This window comes from Nelumbo lutea, chromosome 7 (assembly GCF_056320005.1).
Source record: "Nelumbo lutea isolate HS-2025 chromosome 7, American lotus-T2T, whole genome shotgun sequence".
Taxonomy (NCBI): domain Eukaryota; kingdom Viridiplantae; phylum Streptophyta; class Magnoliopsida; order Proteales; family Nelumbonaceae; genus Nelumbo; species Nelumbo lutea.
This window is the reverse complement of record NC_142690.1, coordinates 58,986,680-59,010,234: the sequence shown is the minus strand read 5'-3', so window position 1 is coordinate 59,010,234 and position 23,555 is coordinate 58,986,680. Positions and strand designations below refer to the sequence as shown.

Below are 23,555 nucleotides of genomic sequence, written 5' to 3'. Positions count from 1 at the left end.
CTTTTTATTTTTTTTCTTAGTCATTAGTGGGAGATAAGGAAAGGGGCTGAAAAGGAGTGATCGCCCTCTTCCCTTGGAGGTTTCTATGCCTCCGGTCAGCAAGTTCGTGAGTGTTTGCGGTGGTTTATAGGAAGCCCGTCCTAATCGATGGAGAGAAGAGGGCTGATTCGAGTGATGCAGTGGAGTGTCGAGTGCAGCTTGATTTTCTGGTGATTAGGTAAGTGATTTTGTGCAGTTTTTCAATGTAAGTTAAATGGTTGATGTGTTCCAAGTCGTGTGGTGAAAATTCAGGTTGTAGTGTGTTAGGGTTTGTGCAGATTTCAGTGTGGTTTGAAGGGTGAGTGAGTTTCGAGTAGTGTGGTGAGTTTTCAGGTAGTCGTGTAGCGGGGTAAGGTGTGCAGACTAAAGAAGGCCATTTATGGACTTAAACAGTCTTCCCGTGCATGGTTTGGTAGGTTCAGTGAGGTGGTAAAGAAGTTTGGTATGAAACAGTGTCAGGTTGATCACTCGGTCTTCAGTCATGACTTTCAGGCTGGAAAGATCTTATTGGTGGTATATGTAGATGATATTGTCATTACCAGGAATGATAGGTTGGGAATTGATAGGTTGAAGATCTTTCTACAGGAACACTTTTAGACAAAGGACCTTGGTAAACTAAAGTACTTCTTGGGGATAGAAGTAGCAAGGTCTAAGCATGGTATTAATTTGTGTCAGAGGAAATTTGTTCTTGATTTGTTGGAAGAAACAAGATTATTTGGCGCCAAACCAGTTGAAACACCTATGGAATCAAATACTTAGATGAGTAGTGATATGGGTGAAGAGTTTGAAGATCCTAGAAGGTACAAGCCGTTGGTGGGTAAACTAAATTACCTAACCATTACTCGGCCAGATATTTCATTTGCCATTAGTGTGGTAAGTCAGTTCATGCAGAAACCTCAGTTCCACATTGGGGTGCAGTTCTAAGGATTTAAGGTATTTAAAGGGGGCTCTTGGTCGTGGCTTGATATATAGAAGTGGAGGAAAACTTGAAATAGAGGGATATACTGATGCTGGTTGGGCTGATTCTATACAGACTATTGTACTTTCCTTGGGGGTAATCTGGTGACATGGAAAAGTAAGAAACAAATAGTTGTGGCAAGAAACAATGCAGAGGTAGAATATAGAGCTATGACACATACTACTTGTGAATTAGTGTGGCTGAGAAACCTTCTACAGGAGATGGGATATTCTATTGACACTCCAATGAATCTCTATTGTGACAATTAGGCTGCAGTCCATATCTCTTCTAATCCGGTGTTTCATGAGAGAACCAAGCATATAGAAGTTGACTGTCACTTTGTGAGAGAGAAGGTGCTTAGTGGAGTGATGGATACTGCACATGTTAACATAGAAAACCAATGGGCAGACCTGTTCACCAAAGCATTGAGTCGGGGGAGAGTGGACTGCATATGTAACCAGCTGGGACTATATGATATATACTCACCAGCTTGAGGGGGAGTGTTAATGTCAACTGTGTGGGGGTATTTTGGTCTTTATATTTATGTTTAAAGTTGATGATGTGTAATGTTTTATTAGTGGTTGTGTCCCATACTTAAGTAGGGGTAAAGGAGTCTTTTTGTTTTTGAATAGAGGCATATAAATTAAACCTGGCCGACTAGAGAGGTGATTAATTTCTCTTGTTTGAACCAGAATTCTTCTTCTCTATTCTCCTCTCTTCTCCTTTTACTTCTTCTTCTAATCTTTCTATTACTTCTCCAATCCTTATCCTAACAGAATTCAAGAGCAGATTAGATTATAATACATACAAAAAATGATTTTAAAATTTTAGTTGTCTTTTAAAAATATATTTTATTAGGATGAATGAATGAATGACATTATCAAATAGGGTAATAAAGGGCTGATAAAAAAATAGGGTAAAAAATGATTTTACCCTTTATTTATTTTTTTATTATTCAGAACTCAGAAGTAGCAATAGACATACTATAGCACTATTTTCTGGTCCTATTGGCTGAGGGGATTCCACATGGGTGGAGCTGCTGGCAATCCAACAAAGGATGAAGTTGGCATTTTGGAACTTTTGGAATCTGATGGTCGAAGGAGGCTCCCATTTTGTAGTAGGATGGCTATTACATGACAACATGGAATCCTATATATATAGAAATATAGTTAGAGATAAAATAGATGGCAAGGGAGTTGGGACTATTAACTGGATACTAAGATCAGTTATTGTAGCTGATACTTTGGTAAAGCAAGGAAAAGGCAGAAATCAGTTGTATTGAGGTTTGCTTTTTTTTTTATTGGAAACAGTGACTTTCATTAAAATAGTAATTAATCATCATACACTGTCAACCACTCAGAAAATGAGTATTGACCCCAATTAAGTTCAAAAGTTACAATACAACCCAAAAAAGGTTCTCCCTGAAGGCCCCTTGCTTTGCCAAAATCAGCCACAGAGTTGGCTGACCTCTTTACCCTTTTGAAAATTACCCCAGCATCCCTTGCAAAGCAAAGTATTTCCCTTATTTGTTGTCTAAAAGTCCATACACCCAGATTTTTTTTGTCTACAGACAAGCGAAGAACTTGTAATAGTGTAAAAAGGACCGTAACAAAGGGTGGGTGGCAATAGCTGACCCAAAACTTAAGGAATTCCCGAGGAAAGCAACAATCCCAGACAAAGAGTGACAACCAACATGAGAAATTTCAATCAATTTGTGGATACTTTTGAGCTTAAGGAATTCCCGATCCAAAGCAATATCTACACTTGGTCCAACCTTCAATCTAACCCAATCTGCTCTAAGTTAGATAGATTCTTGTTCTCAACAGATTGGGAGGAGCATTGGGGGGAACCTAAATTCTAGAGCACTCCCTAGACTCACTTCAGACCATTGGCCTATAGTGTTGTGTAAGGAGGACTTAAGAGGAGGTGGACATGCTCCCTTTAGGTTTGAAAATATGTGGTTGATCCATCCGGGATTCGTAGAGAAGATCAGAGAATGGTGGGAACGACACAATCTGTCAGTTGAATGGGAGGGGATGAGATTCAACAAAAAGATTCAATTCCTAAAATCTCAAATAAAGGAGTGGAACCGTCTGGAATTTGGAAGAGTGGAGGAAAGAAAGAAGATTTTAATGGAATAGATTGAGGAACTGGACTTGAAGGACGAAAGGGGTTCTTTTGGAGAAAGAGAATTGAGATGGAGGGTTAGAAAACGGTTGGAGGATCTCTTATTGCAGGAAGAGATAAGTTGGAGACAAAAGTCTAGATGTAAATGTTAAAGGAGGGAGACAGAAACACAAGATTTTTTCACTCTGTGGCAAACACTAGAAGAAGGAAGAATATCATTTCTAAGCTAGAAGTTGATGGAGCTGTTCTTTCCCAACCAACAAAAATAGCAGAGGCTTTTGCAACCTATTTTAAATCAATTTTTGAAAGGCCTCTAAATGAGAGGATTTGGGTGGAGGGGCTGGAATGGCCAACTCTTAGTTTAGAAACCAGAGCGGGGTTAGAGAAAAACTTTGACTTAGAGGAGATAAAGGAAGCAGTATTTTCAATGGATAGAATGGAAACTCCAGGCCCAGATGGATTTACAATGGCATTTTATCAGGATTGTTGGGATATTGTGAAGGACCTAGTGTTGGTTTTTGAGGAGTTTCACAGGAGGGGAATCATTAATCCGGGTTTAAACTCCACGTTCATTGTATTGGTCCCTAAGAAGAAAGAGGCATCACAACCAAGGGATTTTAGGCCGATTAGTTTGGTGAATAGTCTGTACAAGATAATTGCAAAAGTCTTGTCTCTAAGAATTAAGAAAGTTCTTCCAACCATTATCACACCCAATCAAGGAGCTTTTGGGAAGGGAAGGCAGATCATTGATCAAATTTTGATTGCAAATGAAAGCTCAGAGAATTTTAGGAAATCCAAGAAAAAGGGAGTGGTTTGCAAACTAGACTTAGAGAAGGCTTATGACTTAGTTGACTGGTCCTTCTTGATGGAGGTAATGAAAAGTTTTGGCTTTGGAGACAGATGGTGTAGATGGATCTGGGGTTGTATCAGGAGTTGCCATTACTCGATATTGGTGAATGGAACTGCGGTGGATTTCTTTCCGGCCATGAGAGGAATAAGACAAGTTGATCCACTCTCCCCCTTTCTCTTTACTCTAATTGCAGATGTCCTGGGGAGACTGATACATAGAGCCGATTCTAGAGACTTAATAAGAGGATGGAGAGTCGGAAGGGGGGAAGTACCACTTACACACTTGCAGTTTGCAGATGACACAATCCTATTTTGTGAGGGTGGGGATATAAGATGGATCAGAAACCTAAAACTGACAATACAATTCTTTGAGCAGATGTCTAATCTTAAAGTGAACTTCGGTAAGAGTTGTGTGGTGGGAGTGAATTTGGAGGAAAGGGAAGTAAGTGATTGTGCAGGTGCGTTAGGGTGTGCTATCTTGGAGTGGCCTATCACTTATTTGGGCCTCCCCCTAGGAGATAACCCCAAGAATGAAAGCTTTTGGAACCCGGTAGTAGAGAGATTTGAGAAAAGGCTTGCTTCTTGGAGGAAAAATTATCTTTCTCTTGGGGGGAGAATCACCTTGATTAGGTTTACCCTTTCCAACCTTCCTGTTTACTTCATGTCAGTGTTCAAGATTTCTACAAAGGTCTCCAACAGGGTGGAAAAATTAATGAGGGATTTTTTTTGGGAACCAGGAGTGGAGAAGAAAGACCATAGGGTGAGGTGGGAAGTGGTAAATAGGAGCAAGAAGCTAGGGGGCCTTGGGATTGGGAATATCAGGAAAAGGAACATGGCATTATTGGGGAAATGGTTGTGGAGATTCCCATTGGAAAGGGACAAATTGTGGATAGCATACATGGGTTGGATGAGAATGATTGGGATCCCGGGCTTTTGGCAAGGACTACTGGTGCATCCTTGTGGAAAGCCATTCATGATCTACTTCCAGTTTTCTCCCCTTGGATCAAGTACGATTTGAACTCCGGTAATCAAAGGAGAAAATTTGGGTTGGGGACCTACCCCCGAAAGACCAATTTCCATCATTGTTTGCTTTGTCAGATTTGAAAAATGAACCCATTTCCTCCTTAGTTCCTTCTGATTCTTCTTCTAGGTTTGGGTGGAATCTGGGGTTGAGAAGGGCAATAAGGGATACAGATTTGGGGTGTATGTCATTTTTGCTAACCATCCTTGAAAATGTTTTCTTGAACCCCAGTAAGGGAGACACCAAAGTCTGGACCCTTTCTTCATCCGGCTCTTTCTCTTGTGCTTCGTTTTTTGAGACATTAGTCCAACCTACTACTCTGCTTGGGCTGTCATTCCTTGTTAACGAGATTTGGAGCAAACCCATTCCTCCTCGAGTTGGTAGTTTTTGTTGGGAAATTTTCCTGGAAAGAGTTAACATAAATGACTTGCTTCAAAGAAAGAGGCCCAATTGCTGTTTACTTCCCAGTAGGTGTATTCTTTGCAAAGCTGATGGGGAAACGGGTTATCATATTATGGTTACTTATCCAGTTACTGACTGTTTGGGAGTGGGTATTTTCCCTTTTTGGGTATACTTGGAATCCCCCCGTGAGTGTGCAATGCTTGTTCTCTCCTTTCTTTGGATGGCCTAAGAAAAGGGGGAAGATTATGTGGAGAAGCATTAGGGCTGCAATGTGCTGGTCAATATAGGAAGAAATAAATTCACGAATTTTTTCAGATAAGGAAAGAACAGAAAACCTAATAGATTTGATACTTTCAATGGTTGCTCATTTGCTGAAATCAATGGAGATATTCTCTGAATTCTCTATGGCAGACTTGCTGAGAAAGTGGAAAGAGGTTGCTACTGCTGCTATGTATAAAAGGAACTGTAGTCCCACTTGGACCCCCCCTCCCGCCGGATTCATAAAACTGAATTTTGATGGATGTAGCTTAAGAAATCTGGGGCCTTCTGGGATAGGGGGTGTTTTCAGGAATGAGGAGGGGTATATTACTGCCATGTTCTCTGGGCCAATTGGAGAGGGTGACTTTCTTAGGGCCGAAATTCTAGCAGTTCTTGAAGGAATTCAAAGAGCAAGAGAGTTAAGCATCAGATGCTTAGTGATTGAGGGGGACTCGAAGGTGGTGATTAGGTGGCTGAAAGGATATATCAGTGATTGAGGGGGAATCTGGGGCCTTCTGTCCAATCTATGCTTCCATTATTCCATCTGAGTGTGCTTTTTGACCTTGATGCAAAAAAGCCAGATGTCATTCACTCTAGAGTGAACTAGATGTTCATTAAGGCCAAATTTCTTACGTTCTTATTGGAATGTTTCATGTTCATTTTGCCTAACCCTCTTTCTCTTCTCACATTCTCCCCTCTACGTTGTTGGTACCCTAACCCTTGTGTTGGGATGCATTCATGAATCATCAATAAGATAGGATTTCCTTCATTCTCTTTCATGTCTTTCTTTTTTTGGTAGAATCACTACTTTCTTTCTTTTCTCCCATGAAATGCTTTTTGTTGTGCTTCGGTTAGAACTGTTGGGCCATGCCTTGCTGGTGAATGAACAAAAGGTGGCACTTGTGTTTTCTTGCTTCTAGATCCATTGTATTCTTTGTTGTATTGAGTGGGCCTATTTGCCTTATTTATGTTTCATCTCTCTTCATTGTTATGGGCCTTTAGTTATTGGGCCTAAACTGTTTTTATTGTTCGTCTCTAGTTGCCCCATCACTAATCAGGGGCATTCTAGTCCATTTTCTGTATTATTCAAATCTTAATATAAATAATCTTCTAGGGCTGGCTAAGAACGCTTCTGCCGCCCGTACACTCTTCTCTTCTTTTCTCTTCTCCTCTCTTCTTGTTCTTCTCTAGTAAACCAGCAAACATTCTTCAATTTTAAAGTTTAAACACCACATCTATGTAGATGTTCTAGTTGCTAATTGATGAAGATCAAAAGTGGAATCTCGACCCCTGCTGGAACTAGTGTCCTCGAACTCAAGTGCAGGCTCTGGTGGTAAAAGCTGCAAAAGACAACAAGTCCAAGGGCCCGGGTGGATGTCCCGGGCTATGGACTCCAACGATCAAGTCAGTGAATGCCAAGCTGTCTGAGGTGGTAAAAGATGATGGTGACAACTTACCTTTATATAGGCCTTGTGGCTCAGCCAAACGTGGCCATGAAGGGCGATGCGTTCGATCTTAGTGGGCATGTCCAGGCGGTTGATGGCAGCACATCCACCATTTTTGGGGTATGTTTGGGCGGCACGTCCGTGATCCACGGGCATCACCCACTTCCGTGCAAAGTGGAGAGGTGGGATACCAGCATCTCCAGGTGGCTTTGTGCTTGCATAAGGCACATGTCGGCCCTTCTGTGTTGATGTTAGAGGTAAGAATGAGCTCGTCTCGCAGGTTGGAGACAGACTAAGGTTGGAAGAGTCTCTCTCAGGTTGGAGGTAGCTTGGGTTGAACGGATCAGGTCAGAAGCGAGCTTTGGGCGACTGGGTCGGAAGTATATTTCTGGACCCATAACCCATTCTAGGTCAGAGGTCAACTGTTATCCGGACACCCAAAATTGGGTTGCCACTAGTGGTCCGAACTGCTATTTATGTGCTGTCTTGCGGTCTTGCCACATGTTGTGACAAAGTGCCATAAAGCGTCATTCATGTTGCCACGTGTTGAAAAATGGTTGGAGGGTAGATCTACCCCCATCACTAATGCAGTTATCAGAACATCTTTAACCTAGGAAATTACACATTGGCTAATTAATTATTTACGGTATCCTACTGTATTAGTAGAAGCTCCAAAGAGAGATCTTGTCCTCCATTTACTTGTATATCCTTCATATTAACAAACTGTGAAACTTATTATTAATTAGGAAATGATATTACAGAAGACTTGTTACTTATTGGAGATTAGGGATTTATTTTCACACTACTTTTGCTACATTGTCATGAGACCCCTATCCATAACTTGAACATGCCCATTCTTGCAATATTCACAATTTCACATTTGAATTGTGGTTCATGATGTAATCTATGCATGATAAAATTTATGTACCTTGAATACCATGTCATATTAATTGCCTGTTTGTGCATTATTCTTGCTACTTTTCTTCTAGCTGGATATGTATATATTTAAAAATCTTGCATTGTTTTAATAGGAAGTAAAGAAGTCATTTGATTTCTGGGGTACTCCAGAAGGTGATGCTGTCCATCCTGCTGAGTGCATGCAGCACTTGCTTGAGCAAGTCCGGCATCATAAAGTCAATATTGATGGCAATGTGTGCACTGTGATGGTGACCACTTTGGTTCTTGAGGTGCTTTCCTTTTCTTGGGATTTTGCATTAATAGAGGCACTAGGCACATATGTTCATATCCATGAAATTGAATAAATCAAACTGATAATAAAAATTGTGAGTAAATCAAAACCAAGTCTTGGTTAAAAAGAATATGCCAAGACCGAACTTCCCCCATTCTCTTTTTGGCTCTTTACAAATCAATCAGTTCACCTCACCAGAAGGCCAATAACCGATGTCAGCATATATTGATGTTTTCAACCCACAATCGAACTGGCTGGTTAGACTGGTCAACCTGTTACCAAACCAGGTTTCTGCGCCCATTTAGTCCCCAAACTGTTTACTTGGTTAACTCTCTTTTTCTGTTTTTTTATTTGCATTTTTATCCATTTGCATCATCATCATCATCTAAACCTTATCCCAACTTATGGTTTTGGCTACATGAATTCTGTTTATCCTTTCCTTTCTGTTCTGTGCTATACCCATTGATAAATTGTCAGCACTTTGCCCTTTCCATCATTAATAACAGTAGTTCTCATTTATCACATTTATTTTTGCTTAATATGATGAATATATAATATTTAAAGATTTCCAATTTTTTCTGCAAAATTTCTGTATTTTATGCAATTTTATCTTTTTTTATGTTTTTATTATTTCATTTATGACACCGTGAGTTGACCTGTTTGAGCTGGACGGTTGAACTGTTGACCTGCCACCTGGAAGGAGAAGCAGTTTCATTTCTGAGTCATTTTTCAAAACATTGGTGTTTATTTGGTTAAATCCAAGTTGAAAGTTCACAAAAGCCTTGTCTTCTGGTCCACGTGTGGGTGCAGCTCAAACAAAGAAGAGTCTGGTCTGGTCTGAATTCAGCCCCGGCCTGCCATCTGCTGCTAGATCTGGGAATGGTGCCCAAGGGTGCCACTATGCCCCACTGCTCTTTGGCAGCCAGCCTCCGGATTATACAAAAGAATTGAGGCTGGGGGTCTTGTCCTTAGTGGTTGGCTGCACCTTTGGTATTGACCGAACAAATAGGCCTTGATCTATGCCCCTTAATGAATTTAATGGTCCTTCAACCTTTGTTTGTTCCAACAGCTGGCATAGATCTCTATATGGAAAAAAGCATGGTCTGATGCATCTTTGAATCGATCCTGTGTTGCCAGCTAGGAATATGTAAAGATCCTAAATCTTCTAATCAACTCTTCAGTGGACCTCCTCTTTGTCTTCAAAATTCTGAGATTTATTTCCTTCCACATGCACCAAGTCACAGCCACTATTATTGTTCTCCATAGTAATCTTCCTCTTTGAGCATGACCTATCAGTTCTATTTTTATATTTTTCATGGGCATTTTATTTTGTGAAACCATTACCTTCATATGAAGTCCACAAAAGCCTTTCTATTTTTATGTTTTTGTGGATAGTTTTTATATTTTTTTAAACTATTACTTTCTGCATTTGTTGACATGTCATAAACATTCACTAATTCTAATGGGTATCTGGAAGGTTTTATTTGGGAACACATTCACATGTACTTTCTGGATATTACCCATCCATAATCTACATCCAAATAAGTAATAAAATAAATGACTAGTCAGTAGAAAGAAATCCTATCGATCTGCTTTAGGTGCGGTGCTTGTCTGGATTATGCAATAATTGCAGAATCTCTATCAACAGAATACTATATTTGTCATTTTAAAGTATTAAGGAAAAATGTAAAAGAAGTGGCTTCCAATGTATTAAAGTTTGAAGCTTATTGTTATCCTTTTGTTGTGTATGTAGGGCTGGCAGAGGAAACTTGATCCAGGATATAATATGATGCAAACATTACAAACATTGCTATTCAAAGCTGACTGGGCAGAATCTCTCGTCTACACAATCGAAGGACTTATGGCCCCATAAAATGGCACGTGTCAGCATTTCTTCTCAAACAATTTTGTCGATGAGTGAAAATAACATAAAAGAGAATATACATACCGTTTACAGAAGTCTCTTTCCCATCTTTCTACACCTTTTTATCTGGTCCATGTTTTCTTTGCACAAAATTTCCAGTAGGCAAACCATGCCTTTCTGTATTATTTTGTTTTCAATTGTCATAGCATCACTATACTTCACCTTATCTCACAAGCATTTACAGTGAATAAGGAGTAACAGAGAGAAGAAATAGAGCAGTGCCATTCTTTTCATTTCCAGTTCATACTATCTAGAATTGTCTTTGAGGTGTCAATTTATTTTCTGCGGTTTTGTTGTGACCCTTTCAGTTCTTATTCCTAAAATAAGATCTTCCATGTGGTACTGGGGTCATCTGAGCTGAACTGAACCTTTACCTAAATCTCAGTATAGTATAGTTGAATTTGCACTAGAAAACTAACTGACACAGGAATTTGTACAGACGCAACTTCAAGTTCTGTATAGTTGGGAGAAGCGCAGGCTTAGTGGAAACTGTTTCCATCACAGATCCTCCACCGATTCACCCTTCAACCCCCAAAGGAAATAAAGATACGAAAAAAAGGAGAGGGGGTTGGCTTGGTTTGCTAATTGCTACCCAACTAGTCTACTTGCATTGGTTTTGGCTTTGACAGTGTTGTTAAATATCTTTGCTTTGCAACCAATTATCATACAGGCTGCATTTATTACAACGTAAAATTGATAGAAAAATTTTCAGGCTAAAATAGCTTTACTTTTTCCCCCTTTACAATGTTGACCTTTTTATCTGTCATTTCACAAACAGATACGGTGAAAAGAGGAAAAATATGCAGTGATGCATGTTGGTCATGCTTTAACTTGATAATAGAATGTTGGTGATTTCATTTTGGTTTCTCACCACATTTGAAGGCATAAATTCATCATGTGTGATTAAGGCTCTATTTGTAACAAGGTTCAAACTATCGGTACACAAAGATTGTTCTAATTGAAACACTTGATTTCTTGCTTTTTTTTTATATGATAACCTGACAAAGGATAGGTCGCATCAACTATTAATGATCAAAACAATTAAAATCGTTTTACTTCACCTATTTAGAGTATTGGTGACCCTGAAAGCCCATGAGTATTGGTTGGTAAGCAGTTAAGCACCGACACATTGTGGTACAATTTAGTTTTCTCTTATGTGTTTGATTGTGGTAGTGTGGTTTACTTCTATATGTCACAAAATTTGCATTAGTCTCATTTGTACTCGTTGGCAAGCAAATTTTACGTTTAAAAACTGATGCAAAATTTACACCTTCCTTCTACCCTAATTCTCCATCTGTCTATCATATGAAGTGTGGATCACATCATTTTGCGTTACTCCCAACAGAAAACCTTCCCCTTGCCTATACTTCTCACAATCATTCAAGACAAGGTCGAATATGAAGCAAAAGTAAACCAATCTTGCACTCAGATCATTTGCACTTACATTTACACTAGTGCAACTGATATTTGCACTGAAAGCCATGAGATAAATGGTACTACTGATGATCTTGTGCTTTCAAGTGTTATCGACGTCTAAAATGGAATCGTTCTACTCTACCGTCTGTGGTTTAACCTGGTCAAACACAACCCATGAAGCAACTGACCCACCCGACTTCCTCTGTATTTGTTTTTTGTTTTTTTTCCCATGCATTATCACAATAGATTAGATTAGGGCTGAAAGAGATTAGCCGGATCCGCAATTGGGTTGGGCTCCTATTGCTGCCTTGGTTAAAATGATCTAACCACAGCACCTCAGCCCAATTCATCAAGGATTCAATAGTGGTCCATCTGATTCGGGTCAGTAATCGGGCCCATTGAAAATTAATAAATTCCCACTCCAACCCGACCCAAGTTGCACTCCACTTAACCCGAACCCGGGACATGTTCCCATCTTGGTAAGGCTATGGCTCACTGAAGCAATATTTACTTGAGAGATGTCATGTTTCAAAAACGGTAGATCCAAAACAACGGTATTTCAGCTTATATGTTCTATTAACACATGGAATACAAATTTTCTTGAAGATACAGGGCATGTTCTACCAACACATGGGTCAAACACCTTATGGGCCCACATGGCAACTCCATGTCAGCATGATTAGTTAGAAAGTTAAAAATGCTAACCAAAAATGAATTTTTTTCCCCTTTAGCAATATGACCTGCAGATCAGGTTCATACTAGCTCATTCCATTTTATACACACAGATGCAGAACAACTTGTTTCTAATATCTCTCTATCCATGCATCAGATCATAGTCATCAGATTAGAAGATTCTGTAGTTCTTTCACGAGCTATCACAGAAACACACCTGTACAACAATAGACCACCTCCTCTCATCAGAACTAGCAAGCAAAAACGAAATAATATACAAACTTGAAATTAAAAGCATACTTGAAGCAAGCTGTTATATACATGATCATTTTGAAGGATATAAACATATATATTTGGGGTTGAGGAGAGGAAGGCTTAAAGACCAAAATTTATCTTCCAAAAGATCAACGAAGACTAAGGAAATACTGTTATACAGTAGAAGCTTCATATTCACATCATGACGCTCCTCACAATCTGCAGCGTCAATCATCAAGCCTTACCCAGATTGTGGTTGATGTTTTACAAAATTTGATTTTGAAAAGTGAAGATTGTGACCTTTACTAATGATCAGGTGAGAACTGATGTACAGCCAAATAATTCCTTATCCTTTTTCATTTTCTAATTGAAAAGACACTCAACAAAGATCCAGCTGACTAAGCTAGAAAATAAAAAAGAAATGTGCTCCACTTGTAATATCTAAAGATGTTGGCTGGATGAGCTGTTGGACAACCAAATATTTAAATATTTACCATCTTTCTGAGACGAACTTGATATTAAAGATAACAGTAGTACAAATAGAATATAGTACAAATAGAATATATATAGCAGAACAGTTTCTTTTCTGCTGCATTAGTTGCCCCTTCATTTGAACTGTTTTTGTTGGTTTCTTGTTTGCATTGAGTTGGGGAAAAGAAAATAGGAGTCACCCGATATTTTTTGGAGAAAAGCTGCAATAAGAAAAGGAGGAAAAACAGTAAGAGAAGCAGAATGAGTTGGATTTTGATCCATTCAAAGACAGTTGCATCTTTGAAGAGATTCTACATTTGTCGCCTTAATTGGATAGAAAACACATACCCGTGGTTTACAGTCTGCCTAAAGGGTGTGGGAGCCCCAGGAGTGATCTTCATCCATCTTCTATAACGTGAAATGTGGTGACAAAATTCAAAAAAAAAAAAAAAAAGAGATTAGGAAGAATCAAAGTAATAACAAGAATGGGGAATAGAAGCTCCATGAGCATTCATCATCTATCATTCTAATGCAAATAAATCAGTTACTACCTAAGTCAAAGAACATGTTTTGCCTTCCCATCAAGTTGAAGTTTTTAAACAATATCAGTTCCTTGTTCCTGCAAGCTGCAACCAGGGCATTGACCAAACTTAAAGATTAAAAAACTGCAACCAGAAATTATGAGCATTAATGAAATTGGAGGCAAAGCCTAAATAATAATTGAGAGTTTCATTACCTGGCTAGTCGAAGAGCTGATGGGAATACAAGTAATTTTTCCCAAGGTTCAAAGTATATACACCCCAATATGGTGCAAGGGGTGTATCAGTACTTTGAACCTTGCGCCAATCCTTTTTTTAGTTTTTTAATACACCAGGGGTAGGTCTTAGGCCTGTCTACCCCCTGAAATAGGCCAAACCCCCAAAGCTTTATTGTGTCTGTGACCACATACAGGCCAATACATGTTGAAATTTTGAACCTTTATTTTTCCAGTATAGGAAAGACATATACATATCTAAGTTCTTTTATAGTAAAATAAAATTATTAATAGAAAAAAGGAAAATACAAGAAAGCTGACCAAAGTCACCTAAGAGAAGGAAGAAAAAAAACTTCCACCCACCAAAAATCACAGCTCCAATCTCAACAACACAAACAAAACTGCTGATCAAAAAAAGAAATAAAAACAACACAAACAAAACTGCAGACAACCATCCAATGCCAAACAAGAGAACAAACAGACCAAACAAAAATAAGAACTCTGCCCACCCATTATGAACCAGACTCCACACCCCCAACAAACAACAAAAACACATACATATCTAAGTTAACTTTATATATTTAATACCCCTTCTAAGTTATGATTACCTGTATCATTTGAGATGTAGTACCAAAATTGGGAAGGTTACTTTGAGATGTAGGTTGTCCAAACATTGAAACATCTGATGGCTGAAACAACAGAGCATAAATAAATATAATAACTAATATACCTTAAAAGGCCAAAATGCATATCATATGAAATTTATATGTGCATTACTACCTGAATTAACAAAGGCCTAGTATGAATAGCAGGTTGAACACTAATATGTGTAGCTTGCTGATACATGGATTCTAAATCATATGAACACGTGACTTGCGAGGCCGAGCAAAAGATATGGATGTTGAACCTACATATGTTCAATGTAAATACTACTTCAAATGAGTTATCAAAACCAATGTTTTACAAGTATCATTGAGTTATTTAAAAATACACAAACAAAACTAAACCATTCAAAATTAATACCTGTGAAAATTGGCCATAAGAGACAAATGGAGAACATGGTCTTTGAGTTTCAAGATGTTCACTCATTACCCATAACTTCATATTCTTATGGTTGCATGATTTCATTATGAGGAGCACCAAGTTATCCAAATTAAAATAGATATGTTAGACTAGCATATAAATTCGAGTTATAAAAATACCTGAGGAGATTGGTTATGACAACTAACTGGTGGATGCACTTCCGGGTGGGTGACTTGGTAAAGGCATTTCACTAGAACAGCTGTTTTCATTCTGTACCTTTGATATCTGCACCAACTGCAGATTCCTAAGTTTTAAAAAGTTATTTAATAAAATCATTATGGATATGTGGACATTTTATGTAAAAAAAAACTAAGGAAATATCTGCATTGGAACAAAATCCCCTTCTGGATATTGTTTATTCTTACACCTTTTTTGACAATTTTGAATGGTTTTCTCAATGGCCTTAATCTTTGACTTCTTGGAAGTGCATACAATGCTTTCCTTTCTTTTATCTCCTTTAGATATTACCTTCTCCTGCTCACCCTCCATTGCTTCTGTTTCCTCATCTATTTCTCCACTAACAAAACTTTCACTTATGCTACCAACTTCATTGTATGAGTCGTCAATGCATATGGATTCATTTCCTTGTGATGCAACAGATGAATGCTCATCCAATGTTCTACTATTCTTTAGAATTGTTCTGACATGTTTCATTATCTTCTCCATGGAGCTTGGAACAAATTGATAAGCTGCCTCAGTTTCTGCAGCCCTTACTGATACCAACTTCATCACATGGCACAGTCCCTTGTAGTGTCTTCCTATTTCTTCTTTTGGATCAAATAGTCTTGTGAAAGATTCATGAAAATGCTCCATTGTACTTTTTGCCTCAAGAGTCCACCTTTTCAAGATGTACTTTGGAGGAATAGTCACCACATTTTTAAACTTGAGTATTGTTAATGCATGACAACATAAAAATGCCCATAAATTCAAACTTCTTACAACTACAATGGACTGAACCATCTGTTGACTCATATGTAACCACATGTTCACAGATTTTCGATGTACGGATTTTATAATCAACCTTTGTTCCAGGGTCAACAGGATTTAGAATGTAACAACTCAAAGTTTGTAGTACTTCTTGAAACATGTTAAAGATAGTTGGAGTATATATATGAACAGCATGCCATAGTATATCTGCTTCCCTTGTTAACATTGGGGTGGAATGAGTAGCTTTGTATTCTGTCTTTAGCTCTTCATTACGCTTATGATCAACCATCCGACCAAAGTGGGTAAAGAAACGTGACAAATCATGCTTTAAATTGAGGCAATTCTTAAGAGAACTTTTGATGTTCTCATTACGCATTGTAGTGATTATATTGGGACAAAAAGTACCATGCCATACACTAATGCCCATTTCTCTTTTTTGCTAAACAATTTCTGCAACCATGCATTTTCTTGGAGATTGTACTTATTGACCATACTATCCCATGCCTCCAAGAATTCTTCCTTCTCTTCATATTCATATATGCACTTGCTAAAATCTTTAGCAAAAGTTTTCAAATGTTAAAAATCATTACCAAGGTGTTTCACGGCACTCAAAAAAAGGAGGGGTCTTTTACTTGCATATCTTCGAAAGAATGTAATAAACAACCTGCATCTCCCCAGGTCATTTTTCCCGTCCGATAAGAACACAAATAATTTTTTAAATCCACATCAATAACCCCACCATTCTCACGTCCGCTATACATTTTCCTCTGTGATCTTAACATGACTGCTTCCTTAGGAGTAGCAACAAAATGATTATGATCTGGGTTGAACAATACAATACAAAATTTATTACTTGTCTCTTGAAAAGATATCTTCATTAATGCCCCACAATTGCACCTTGTCTCCGGATGATGCAGCTTTACATTAACATCATGCTTGTCTGCATGACGTCTACCCTCTCTACAGCAAACAAATGTTCTATGCTGCAATTGACCTGTAACTTTGGAACATACAAAACTACTCTTTCAGACACTGAATCCATATCTTCCAGCATATCTGTTGTAAAAGTTATATGCATCATCTTCTGTTTCAAATTCCATTCCAACTTTTGGGATCCATTCCTCAGGCATTTGAGAATGCTTGTACTGAGTGCACCTATTTACTGAAGCATTAGATTTGGTATTAGCTGGACCACTTGGTTGGGTATCAGTTGGACCATCAAGCTGGATATCAATTGGATTGTCAAGCTTAGATAAGTTATCACCAATTTGTGTGTCAAGCTTAGATAAGTTGTCACCAATTTGTGCATCTTCATCCTCAAATATACCATCAGATTTGTGCATTTTATCAGTTTTAGGCAAGCCAGCACTGGCAAGATTAGTTTGAGTTTGAGGTCTGTAATCTTCCAACTCAAGCACCCATGTACGGAAAGATGAATGCCCAGCTAGACCGTCACTGAACTGAACTTTGATGGCAGCAGCATAAGGAACCCAGGGCCTTCCAGAATTGGGGGTGTGATAAGGGATGAAACAGGGAACTTATTAGCCATGTACTCTAGACCGATTGGGGTGGGTGACTCTTTAAGGGCTGAGATTTTAGCAGCTATTGAAGGGATTCAAAGGGTGAAGGAAATGAATATAAGAAAGGTGGTTATAGAAGGTGATTCTGAAATGGTGGTGAAATGGCCAAAAGAGGACAGTGCTATGATGTGGAAATACAGCAATGAAAAGAGGAAGTATAGGTGGTTAACCAAGGACATAGACATGGAAATTCAATGTACATGGATAAAGAGAAGCGCAAATGCACTGGCTGACGGTCTAGCTAAGCAAGGAGTAAATAGAGATACATTTTTCTGGGCTGTTTTGTAATCACTGCATGGTCAAAAAGTCACTTGGGTAGCTGGAGTAAAGATGAATGCCCAGCCTCCATGTGTTCCTTAATTATGCCGTTGAAGATAACATAAACCAAATATTACTTTTAGATAATAAAAATAAAAACAAATAATAGACACAATTATAAAGAAAAGAAATAGGAAAAATGATAAAAATAACAACTTTTCATTTCTCATGATTCAACTGAACCCAAGCCATAGATAACAAAGAAGTTGGCTCTTTACAGTACATAGAGCTGCTAAATTCAACTGAATTCAAGGGTTCTTTTGTTTTTATGGATGTGTATGACTCCTTTTACTATGTTTTGCTAAAGAGTTTCTTTTTTGGTCATGGTAATCATGGATAAGAAATCAAAAGAACGACAAGGTCACTGCATTCCACTATGGTGCCAAAGGTGGAGTTTTGGACTCTGTTAAAGGTTTTATATTTAAGAGTTTCCACATTTCATTCCAATCATGAGTAATTTTGAAAAATTTTTCATGTCAAAATTTTCAGTATTATATCAGTATTTGGATTTCAACTTGCTCTATTTTAAAATTGTTAGTATCTTAGCAAAACTTCAAGGAATTTTTTAAATATTTATTATGTTTCCATTTTTGCTGATACAAAAAATATATTATGATTCCATTTTGGTTAAAATCCAGATTCTTATGCCAAGCTACAAGTAAGCTGAAATACAATTCACATTTTTACCTTCCCAAGCAGGTAGTTAGTTGGAAACAATTAACAAATGAACAGGGAATCCAGAATTCCAGATATGCAATTCTAATTGTTTGCACTGTCTTCACAAGTAAACTGGTCCTATATGTTGTAAGATTCTAGGAATCGGTTAGACCTTTGGTTTTCAAAAGAAATTGGCCACAGCAGTTAGGGCACTTAAGCCAACTCAATGAAGCTCAATTGTTTCAACAACGAAACTCCACTTACTATCAGTCAAAAATCAACAAAAATTACATCATACATTATCCAATCCCTAACCTAATTAGAACTCTTATGTATTACTACTACTTTCAATTGCAATTCAGAACTATGGAAGTTATTTTGCTGAGTTGGTCTCTGGAATACACCAAACTTAAGACTAAGATTGAGATTTTGCAATGAAACCAAAGGTACAACCTGAATACATGTCAAATTGTCAATATATAAAAAGATAGAGCTGAACAGAGAATAATGCTGATTTTATCTTTATTACCAAATTACTAATTGTCACAAGCAAAAAAAACCATTGATGTCTTTACTCCAATCAAGTATTTCAGACGCCTTGATTTCTCCAATGCGTGGTCCCTATTTCCAAAAAAGAAAAATCATGACTCTAGGAGCAGCAAAGAAGAAATTCTTATGATACCTGGAACGATCCAAGCTCGAAATAAGGAACGAAGAATCCGTCGATGGAGCCCTAGCAGGCAATCGGCGTAAACAGAGCAGGTTTAAGGAAAGAGAGAGGGGTATAAAAGCGTCATCTACTCTTTCTGGAAAGGAGGGAAGGAGGAGGAGAGATAACGCCGGCGTCGATATGGATTTCGGGGAAAAGGGGGTTTCGGCGGGAGAGAGTGGGAGAGAAGGAAACCGCCTTCCCTACACAAAAACTAAACCATTTTTTTTTTCTCGAACAACAGATCGGAGTCTCAGTCTCAGTCCGTCTCTATGTCTGCACGTAGGAAAGGACGCACGTGTTAGAGGACAGGTGTCCCTCCTTCATTGAATGTTGGAGCTTCATGTACTTCTTTCTGAACAGTTCTTAATCGTTTCAGCGGACTCTGGTCTCCGTGTCGTTGGCCGGCGATTGTTGAATCGGAGTATTCCGTTCTCTTCCGAGTCTAATTAAACCCATTCTTCAGTTCGTGTTCGTGAGTTCCAATCTCGGTTCAAGCTAACGACCCGTAAAAGCCTCACCTTTTCCTCGATTTCTTATCGAGTGGGTGCTGGAATCATGAATCGCTTCTCATCTACTTCAGTTTAACGTTTTCTGCTGCTGCCTTTATCACTAGTCCTCTGTACATCTACTAGGAGTTCATGTTCAAATCTTAAATCTTATTTCGTGGATAAAGTTTCAATTGTAAGAGTTGCAGAAACTTCTTCTAATATAGCTCAATCTACTCTAAGTGCTCTGTTGGTCCTCTACCAGACAAGGAGAGTCGACAATGCAGGAAGGTTCTTTGTTAAAAGGTCGGTAAGAGAGCAACGATTGAATGATTCATTGATGCCCAGAAGCTTAATAACACCCCCAACAGGCGTTCCTGGAAAGGAAGGTTCTCCAATAGGTTGCATATTAGAGAATGTTCCAAAGACATTTGATTCTTGATGTGGAAACCTCAAGATTTCCAGAATTTAGATAGGCCTTCTTTATGGGAGTTCTAACGAATTGGTGCTTTAGCTATAGTGTTGGTTTCGGCAAATTTGTCACTCCCTGCTTCTATGTTTCACCATTATTCGTTCCTTCTCTTGGTACAAATTCTCAAATCCAACAAGTAATCTCTTTTTCTCTCAGGACAAGCATTTTTTATGCACACTACACCCATTTTGACCAGATTCGTCCAGTGTACTCTACTTTACAGAGAGACCATCCCATACAGAGTCCAGAGTCCATTAAGTTTTACCTTTCAAAAGAAGTTTGCTCATGGGTTCTTTCTTTCTCCAACTCAAGGTCTTTGAAAGAGGGTATGTGCGTCCACACCCCCATAATCAAGTTGGGTCTTCAGGATGACTTGCTCCTGAACAACAATCTGTTGTCGCTCTATGGGAAATGTTTTGGAGTGGAACAAGCATGGAAGATGTTCGATGGGATGTCTGACAAGGATGTTGTTTCCTGGACTGGGATGATATCTGCTTATGTCAGGAGCGGAAAGCATGAAGAGGCACTTGAATTATTTAATTGGATGATAGTTTCTGGTTTAGTCCCTAATGAGTTTACATTCTCAAGTGTCTTAAGGTCATGTTCCTCTTTGGGGGAATTTGAGTTGGGAACTTGCATACAAGCACGGATAATAAAGCATGGATTTGAGTCAAATCCAGTTTTGGGAAGTACTCTGATAAATCTCTACTCTAAATGCAACAAGTTTTTGGAAGCTTCTGACATATTTGCATCTATGGAAAATGGTGACACGGTTTCTTGGACTGCAATGATCTCTTCTTTTGTCCGAGCTCGGGATTGGACTCAGTCTCTAAGATTGTATTCACGCATGATTAGGATGGGAATTCCTCCAAATGAATATACTTTTGTGGAACTTTTAGCCGCATCTGTTTTTCTTGGTTTGGACCATGGGAAATTAGTTCATGCCCACGTGATACTGTGGGGAATCAAACTGAATATGATTTTAAAGACAGCCCTTGTAGATATGTATTCAAAATGCCAAAGGACGGGAGATGCTGAGAAGGTTTCAATCCAAACGCCTGAAGCTGATGTTTTACTATGGACAGTCCTGATTTCTGGTTATACTAGAGTTCTGGATGTTGCTGGGGCAATTGCAATATTCCACAAGATGAATACTCGTGGATTCATGCCAAATAATTTCACTTATGCTGGAGTTTTGAATGCTTGCTCCTCTATCCTTGACCTGAGGCTGGGGCAACAGATCCATCTAAAAGTAATTCAGGCTGGATTGGAGCATGATGTCTCGGTAGGAAATGCCCTTGTGGATATGTACATGAAATGCTCCTCATTGGTGGGTTTTGCCTTGAAAGCATTTGAAGAAATACTGTCACCTAACGTTATCTCTTGGACATCTCTAATTGCTGGCTTCACTCAACATGGGTTTGAAGGTCAGGCTTTTCAGGCATTTTTTGAGATGCGAATTGTTGGGGAGGAACCCAATTCCTTCACCCTCTCAAGCATCCTTAAGGCTTGTCATAAAGTTGGATCTCTAAATCAAGTGCAGAGCCTTCATGCCTATATACTTAAAACTAAATTGGATACTGATACAACTGTTGCAAATGGTCTGATTGATGTCTATGCTAGACTGCAGGTGTTGGATTATGCATGGCGTGTCTTCAACATGATGAACCACAGAGATGCCATAACATATACTAGCTTGGCCACAATGATAAATCACATGGGTAATCATGAAATGACAGTAAATATCCTTACAAACATGCATAACAATGGTGTTAAAATGGATGACTTTAGCTTAGCCAGCTTCTTATGTGCTTATGCAAGCTTAGCTGCAATAGAGCCTGGGAAGCAGCTTCACTGTTATGCAGTGAAATCAAGCTTATGCAGATGGATTTCAGTTTCAAATGGTCTGGTTGATTTTTATGGAAAATGTGGTATCATGCATGATGCTTGCAGAATTTTTATGGAAATCACTGAGCCAAATATTGTGTCATGGAATGGCCTGATATCTGGGTTGGCATTGAATGGGAATTTCTTTTCTGCTCTCTCAAGATTTGAAGATATGAAATTGGCAGGGATAGAACCCGATAATATTACATTCTTATTAGTGCTTTATGCTTGTAGCCATGGTGGTTTAGTTGATCAGGGCCTTGAGTATTTTCACTCTATGAGCAAAAGTTATAGCATGATTCCTCAACTTGATCATTATGTTTGCCTAGTTGATCTCCTTGGCCGAGCTGGTAGGCTAGAGGAAGCTGTAAATGTGATAGAAACCATGCCTTTTACAGCAGATGCTTTGATCTACAAGACCATGCTGGCTTCTTGTAGATTACATGGTAATATAGCTCTGGGCGAAGATATGGCAAGGCGAGTTCTTGAGCTTGACCAATCAGATCCAGCAATTTATGTGCTGCTTGCAAACATATATGACGATGCTGGCAGGTCAGATTTAGGCAATCAAACACGCCAGTTAATGAGGCAGAGGGGTTTGAGGAAGAATCCAGGCCAGAGTTGGATAGAGATAAGGAACAAGGTCCATGTCTTCAAAGCAGGAGATAGATCACATCCACAGATAAATGAGATTCATGAAAAGTTAGAATCATTGGGTGCAAGACTAGATAGTTTAGGGTATTCATATAAGGACAATGCCAGTTCTTCTTATCATAGTGAGAAGCTGGCAGTTGGTTTTGGCCTTCTTGGTACAACATCAAGGGCCCCGATACGCATAATTAAGAATTTACGCATTTGCAAAGATTGTCATACCTTTATAAGGCTTGTGACCGAGGTGGTTGACAGGGAAATTATTATGAGGGATGGAAACCGCTACCATATGTTCAAGAAAGGTGATTGTTCATGCAGAGGCCATTGGTAAATGTAAATGGTTAGGAAAAAGATTCCCCTCCCCCCACCTTTTGTTTGTTTTTTTCCCTTCTTTCTCACTGTGGAAGAATAATCATTAAATCACCAGTTTGGACTTCTAGTTCTATTAAAATATGTTTACTATTTATTTATAAACCGGCCCAACCTATTAGTTCTTAAATTTGTTCTGAGGTCAGTTAGTGCCTTGTCATCTATACTTTCAGATTATACCAGCTTCTTATATTATTTTCTAATGGCATAGGAGAACATCCTTATTTTGCACTTCAAATAAAATATTTTTGTGGGTTAAAGATAGGCTAGAAATTTCTCTTTTTTTCTTATTAAACAGAAATTAAACAAGAAAGGTAAGAATAGTACTTTGTCATCAAGAATGTTAACTCTTTGTGCTTTTTGTTTTTTGTTTTTTGTTTTTTTTTTTGTCCTTTTTTCTGTTGTTTTAGCATTCAAGTGACAAAAGTTTACTTCATCACTTATTTCTAGTTGGTATAAGAGAATTTAAGGTCTATTCAAACACTAAGTTCATGCCAAGGAATCCCTTGGTGATGATTCTGCATATGTTTGCTCCAATTAGTCTCTTCCCCCGGAAATATTGGAAGAAAACCAGCAATGCTAACAAGGTTTATGTGGTTTGTAGAATTTAAAATGAAAATTGGTATTTCATCCT

The 23,555-nt window shown here is 38.5% G+C and overlaps 2 protein-coding genes and 1 long non-coding RNA gene across 5 annotated transcripts in view; 2 read left to right on the top strand and 1 right to left on the bottom strand.

The window, feature by feature from the left end:
* Positions 1-10,445, top strand: part of LOC148846577 (uncharacterized) — a 42,695-nt gene extending 32,250 nt beyond the window's left edge. For 2 of the 3 annotated variants that reach the window (XM_088954387.1, XM_088954386.1), the window contains 2 exons: positions 8,131-8,286; positions 10,042-10,445. In XM_088954387.1, coding sequence (XP_088810513.1) covers positions 8,131-8,286; positions 10,042-10,161 — 276 coding nt within the window. In that variant the 3' untranslated portion in view covers positions 10,162-10,445. The remainder of the gene's footprint in view (positions 1-8,130; positions 8,287-10,041) is intronic. The other variant, XM_088954388.1, reaches the window with a different exon arrangement.
* A 1,833-nt stretch (positions 10,446-12,278) lies between these two features.
* On the bottom strand, positions 12,279-12,861 carry LOC148846576 (uncharacterized). Its single transcript, XR_016102155.1, has 2 exons — positions 12,727-12,861; positions 12,279-12,517 (listed from the first exon to the last, which is right to left on the bottom strand). It is a non-coding gene; the product is annotated as an uncharacterized LOC148846576 (long non-coding RNA).
* A 6,303-nt stretch (positions 12,862-19,164) lies between these two features.
* LOC148846575 (Pentatricopeptide repeat (PPR) superfamily protein) lies at positions 19,165-23,026 on the top strand. Its single transcript, XM_088954385.1, has one exon. It carries the CDS (start codon positions 20,028-20,030, stop codon positions 22,881-22,883), a length of 2,856 nt encoding a protein of 951 aa, XP_088810511.1. The 5' UTR covers positions 19,165-20,027; the 3' UTR covers positions 22,884-23,026.
* The last annotated feature ends 529 nt before the right edge of the window (positions 23,027-23,555 follow it).

Excerpts from the sequence above, each read along its gene's own strand:
- LOC148846575 (XM_088954385.1), top strand. The coding sequence starts at position 20,028 with ATGGGAGTTCTAACGAATTGGTGCTTTAGCTATAGTGTTGGTTTCGGC.